The sequence below is a fragment of the Cydia fagiglandana genome, chromosome 9 (assembly GCF_963556715.1).
Source record: "Cydia fagiglandana chromosome 9, ilCydFagi1.1, whole genome shotgun sequence".
Taxonomy (NCBI): Eukaryota; Metazoa; Arthropoda; class Insecta; order Lepidoptera; family Tortricidae; genus Cydia; species Cydia fagiglandana.
Window position 1 is genome coordinate 1,454,384 of NC_085940.1, and position 6,554 is coordinate 1,460,937.

A 6,554-nucleotide genomic window follows, 5' to 3' on the forward strand; every position below is an offset into this window, starting at 1 on the left:
ATATATATATATTATGTCTATGCTTTCCCCCTCTTACTTATGGGTGCGTCCCACAATGACCTTGGTGCGGTGCGATAGTGTGTTAGCTACTTAATGCTTCACCTCGCCTCACACACATACGAGTATGTCGTCATTAGTCATTACATGACTGATCGAACGAATTTAGTTATAGTTTATTTCATCATTTTGGGCATAAATAAAGCGTTATAGTTTAATAATCGTTTATTCGGCTGTTAGCTGTTTCTGATGCGCGGTGAACTCGTGTCGGCTGCGGTGGTGCGAGCGGCCGAAGCGCACACCGCAGTAGCGGCACTCGAAACGCTTCTCCTTCGTGTGGGTCACCATGTGGACCCTCAAGTAGCTGGAACAATACCCAATACTTTTGACAGAGGCCCCACGATAGCGTCTCCCAAGCTTCTTCATCGAAACAAAATCCTAACCCTATGTTTAGGCATTATTTGCATCTTAATACTGATTAAGATAGAATTTGATGGCTATACATACTTAGGATCCATTCGCGCGACAGCTTTTTCAACGCGCGTTAAAAAAGCGTTTGAATGATACAAATGGATAACCATGTATGTACTCACACGACAGCGGTGGCGCTTTTTATCAAACGTTGTTGGATTTTCGACTTTAACCCTTCATTCGGGGTTCATTAAATCGAATTTAGAGTGCGGACAGATTCAAGCGCTTTTTTAACGCGTGTTGAAAAAGCTGTCGTGCGAATGGGGGATAACAGACGTTAGCGTTATTCATAAACGCATTACAAGCCTGAAATGGAATTAGCTATGACGGTTTGTGATCTGTCATTTTGACTTATGTATTTGTAAGAAAGGGATAAAACATAATTTAACTAAATCAGGTTCGTAAAGTTTTATGAACACGGGGATATAAAAATAAATAAATTATTTACTCTAGTTTTTGGAAGCGCCTGCTGCACAGTTCACACTGATAGTCCTTGTTGCTGCGGTGGATCAAGAGGTGACTCTTCAGCGTATCCTTAGTCTTGAGGGCTAGGCCGCACTCATCGCATTTGTACAGCCGCTTCATAGAGTGCGTCCTGTAGGCAAAAGTGAACCTTAAGTAACAGGCCATTATGTCCAAGACAAGATAAAAATAAAAAAGACTTTTTTGTAGATCCAGCGTTTGGAAATTTTTCAAAATGTGGAAATTGGCATAAAGGACAGAACCAATAGGATATATGGCGCTTAAGGGGCTACCCCACGCCAATGACCTTCGATCTGAATCCCTTAGTTTTCTAATGTTTTTTGTAGCTTATCCTATAAACAGCAACGGCTTTAAGCAATATAGTATCCCATATTTACTTTAAAGTTCATTATCTTCGAGATATTTGACATCAAAGTTGCACAATTTTAGGCTAAAAAATTGGTTTTCTGGCCATAACTTTTGTGTTAATTAGTTTAAAATTAAAACCTTGGACACGATTCTCGAGACTTCAAAGACGAACCCAAATATGTAGATTTCTTACATGTAAGATCCTTCACTGCAAACTAGATACGAAAAAAGTGTTTTTTTAGATAATGTTTAAAAAAATTATAAAAAAATAAGCATTAATTTTTTTCAAAATCCGGTGGACAAAACCGAAGATAAAAGATTGAAGAACCGATAACCGTTTGTCTTATAATTCTACCTGTAGTGCAAAAAAAGGAGATACGATTCAAAACTTGACAAAAATCGATGAAAACCTCGGGTAGCCCCTTAAGACCATTATTAGTTCACTGTTATAATTACTCAATGAACTAAGTATTTTTTCACTTTTAAATTTTATTAAGCTTTTATTGTGAGATCTACAGCTCAGCTAGTTTTATATTTTTACAAAATAAAAACTTACTTTGCATGTCTCTGAAATAATACTTTCTCGAAAAAAGGTTTAGCGCACACATCGCACTGATAATTCTTTTCTTTTTCATGGATCTTCTGTCTAAAATAAACAACATATAAAATTATAATTAGTCACACAAGACATTTAGGAAAATACATAATTACATTAATTACATAATACTTAACGCATTCACGGGGCGTGGTCTAGGAACAAACTTGTATGACGGTGGACGCACATGTGCGTCGGGGGCAGTGAATGTGTTAAATAAATATTATGTCACAGAGATGATGTACCTAAAACAGGGGATTAAAACGGCGAGCTATACAGAGCTTGAATTGGAGAATAAATGTGGCTTTCCATCAGAGAAGGGCCCTTATGCTTCATATGCAATAAGGACCCTTCCATGATGGAAAACCACAAATAATTAGTAAACGTAACATACATATGAGCGTCTGGTAGTGCAGGGAAAAGTCGAAGGCACCAGGCCACGTGGTAGATCACCAATGAGATGGACAGACCAGATCAAGGCCGCAACTAAGTGCTCGGTTTACGAATGTACCCGGAAAGCTGCAGTCCGCGACGAATGGCGCCGTATTAGCAAGATCATCATTCATCGAGATTTACAATGATGACCACGACCACTCTGGCAAGAGTGTACCGACTAAGAAGAAGAACATACATATAAATGTATGTATAGTTAAAGTCTCTCGAGACCAAAAAGATCCTGCAGCTGTTTGAAGTTGCAGGGTTGGATCGAGAGTTGTAGTAGGTGGCGATCACAATAGATCAGCGATGGTCGCAGTGATACATAGGCTTTGGAACCTTATATAGCCCCTAACACGAAGAAGAAGAACTTACACATGGTATAATAATATACTCCGCCTGGTACTCTCTTCCTGTCTTTTCTAGGTCACCTGAATGACACAAGCCTACGTCATCATGCGACAGCGCTATATGATAATATGCGATAGCACTATATATAGCGGCCATGTTATTGTGACGTAGGCTTGTGTCACTCTGGGAAGAGAAGACCATGTTTTATTAGACTATGAACTTACATATGTTTTAAAACATGGTGCTTCAAGCGGAACTTCTTCTGGCATATATCACACTCATATTTGGGGTCCTTAGTGTGCGCGACCATGTGTACGTCGAGCGCAGACTGCGTCACGAAGCGGCGCTCACACGACACGCAGCTGTGCGGCAGTGCGCTTGGGTCGTGCACTTGCATCTTGTGCACCTTCAGACATCTCACCACTGCAAATGCAACATTACTCATTTTTAGTCTATATTATTCTGATTACCCAACATGATAACATTTTGTATTAAGCCAAGACATCTGCTAACAATACCTCTATGATTTAGACTGATTTTTTTCTTTATTTCTAAACATGATGGATTAGTAATGTTCAGTCACGCCTATGTGTGTCTATTAGAAATTATTTAAACATTTCTTAAACAAGAAACACTAAGGTTCATGAAAATCATGAGTGATTTCTACAACTTACAGTGTAAACTCTTTATTACTAATTTCAAGGAACTCTTCACAGATTCACTTTAAAGGAAAGGAAGGAAGGAAAGGATATCACTTTATTGCTACATAGAGAATTTACACTGAACTTATTTAAAAATATTCTGATAATAATACAATTTTTTAACCTTATTACCTTTATTACAAATATCACATTTGGGCTTTAGCCCTAAATGTGCATACTTGTAATGGTTGTATCGGCCGCTAAACGTGGCGAAGGTCTTGGGACACACCTTGCACTGCACCCTCAGGCGCTCTTCCTTCGGCAGATGCTGGAGTGAGTGGTCTTTGATGTTGCGCACAGATTTGCCGCACTCCTCACACACTTGCAGCTTTTGATTGGGACTTTCCTTTATTTGTGATTTTACTCTTCTTGGATGGATTCGTTTTTTTCGTACTGAATTAAATAAGCAAGGAACATATGAGACAGAATACATATGTGCTACAAACAAGGATGGTATCCAATTTCTTTGTCCAATGTGTATTGTGTCTCACATCTTGCTTAATGAGAGAGTGAGACAAATCACATTGGACAGATGGAATACCACCCTAAGTCACTAGTTGCCTAAAACTGTAGACAGCACAAGAAGCAAGTATAATTTCACATTTCCTACAATTTAGTTCAAGATTAATATATTTTTTTTAACAAGCCACAAGACTTACAAATCTAAATCGAAGCATACCATACTTAGCAATGGCAGCGCGTCTAGATTGTTCGTAGGCAAGCCGTAGCTAAGTTGCCCTTCCTTTTTTTTATAAGTTTAAAGAAAATGGCCCAAGAGCCTGAATATAAGACAAGCAGATGGGAATCGAGTTCTATGGACGCTCTGCCACTGATACATAGAGGCATATACTTTAATTCTTACCTTTTCCTTTGGTATTCTTAATACTACCAGATTTTTCTTTTTGAATGACACATAAAGGCTCATCAACCTCATCATTCAACTGATCATTATCTGGCTCATCACCTTCTAAAGTGTCTTCATTTTTAACATTTACTTCTAAATCTTCTAGTGAGTTATCTTTCTTAACATCTATTTCTATTTTAAGTCCCTCATTACACTCTTCTACTAAACTTGGGCCAAATTCTTCTGGATCTAAGAAATTTTCGTGTTTAATACCGTCTTCATCTACATATACAGATAGTTTCTGATCATTTAACTGGTCTACTGAATCCAGAGACTTCAGATATGAATCATTTTTCAAAGACAGGGATTTGAACTTGTAATAAGTTATGATTTTTCTGTAACACTTGCTGCATAAGTTTGATGTTATTTTAGAGTCTTGGGTAACCTGCAATCGTAGCAGAAATGTGTAATAATTATAGGTGAATATTCAAAAAAGCTACGAAATAAATATTTACCTCGATATCTAAGCAAAACGCCATTATCTCGAAGCAGTTTTTATCGCTCCATCTTAAGCCCTTTTCTAGCTCTGAAATAAGCTTATCAGCTGGAGTTTCGAGGCAAGTTCTACACATGTTCACCATGATTTTTTTTGAAATTAAATACTTAAACTTATATTTTTTTGGCTATCATAACATCACAAATCACAACAAATACATTAATTTGTCAATTTTGAGATAAGTACATGACAGTGACAAACAGCACCCACCAAGTTTGTATGTATGTATGTATGTCACTTTATTGCACATAAACAGGTTTACATAAAATGGACAAAAACAAAACAAAAATAAAAATGTTATGTACAAAGGCGAACTTATCCCTAAAAGGGATCTCTTCCAGCTAACCTTTGAGAAAATGCGAAAGGATCAGATACTAACAGGTGAAAGACAATTTAATATGGACAAATAGCACTATGAGAATTTTGGATACACATAAAGGACGACGAGAGCGAATAAGTACTTAAAGAAAAAGAAAAAAAAAACCAGTACTAGGTACATATTAATAAATATAGTATAAATACGCATAAACTATAACATACCTATACATATATATACTTAGACATATACTTACATAAAATACACATATACATATATGTATACATAAACATATAAACTATATATAAATATATATACATATATACATATAAAGTATTCAGTTCTAACTACATCAGGAGTCTAATAACCACAACTTTTTCAACTTCTCCTTGAGTGAGGCAACAGATTGCGATTTCCTTACGTCCACTGGTAGATCGTTCCACAGCTTAACTGAGTAGGCAGTGAAAGACCTACAGTACGCACGCGACTTTTTCGGTGGAATGGCTAGAGTCAGATTGGCACTAGATCGCAGACGGTGATCGCTAACAGTAGCCAAAAAACTAAATCTTTCTGATAGATACGTAGGGGATGCGGGATTAAATAACACGTTAAAGAGTAATGACAGAACATGCACATCCCTACGACGTCGTATCGGAAGCCAGCCAAGCTGCGAGCGGAAGGCAGACACGCGATCGTACTTACGCAACCCAAATATATATCTAATACAGACATTTTGCAAGCGCTCTAGCTTGTCAAGCAGTTCCTCCCTTAGGTCCACAAAAGCAATGTCCCCATAATCAAGGAGTGGCAGTAAGAGAGAGCGAGCAAGACAGATTTTAGTAGTAAGAGGAAGAAAGTTTTGCAGTCGCCTTAGAGAGTGCAGCGAAGCAAATAGCTTCCTACTGACCTCCGATATATGCGGCGTCCATGAGAGTGTCTGGTCTAGGATGACACCCAAGTTCTTGACAGTAGAGGAAAGTGGAATCAAAGTCCCGTCATAGATAACATCGGGTAACACCATATCCGCTAGTTTGGAGATAAAATGAGGACTGCCAATTACAATTGCTTGTGATTTTTTAGCGTTCACTTGTAACCCGAAATTCAAAGCCCAGTTGCAAATAGCTCTTAGGTCGCAATTAATCTTATTGAAAAGAGAAGGAAGTTCGTCAATGTTAGCCGCCGCGTAAATCTGCAGATCGTCTGCGTACAGATGGTAATTAGACCTTAAAGATTTAGTAATGCCGTCAATAAAGATGGAAAAAAGCAAAGGAGAGAGCACACCACCCTGGGGGACACCAGCGGTAAGGTCACACCACCCGGAGACCTTGTCGTCGACCCTTACTCGCTGGCGCCTACCAAAGAGGTAGCTTCGAAACCAATCGAGAGCAGATTGAGAAAGGTTAAGCGTATTAAGTATGCCTAGGAGAATATCAAAATCTACATTATTGAAGGCACTA

At 38.2% G+C, this 6,554-nt stretch overlaps 1 protein-coding gene across 1 annotated transcript; it reads right to left on the bottom strand.

The window, feature by feature from the left end:
• Positions 1–204: 204 nt before the first annotated feature.
• On the bottom strand, positions 205–4,984 carry LOC134667165 (zinc finger protein 62-like). The gene is made up of 7 exons (XM_063524478.1): positions 4,741–4,984; positions 4,244–4,670; positions 3,514–3,774; positions 2,905–3,103; positions 1,856–1,945; positions 917–1,063; positions 205–361 (listed from the first exon to the last, which is right to left on the bottom strand). The coding sequence occupies exons 1-7, from the start codon at positions 4,864–4,866 to the stop codon at positions 223–225; spliced, it is 1,389 nt and encodes a 462-aa protein (XP_063380548.1). The 5' UTR covers positions 4,867–4,984; the 3' UTR covers positions 205–222.
• Positions 4,985–6,554: the final 1,570 nt, after the last annotated feature.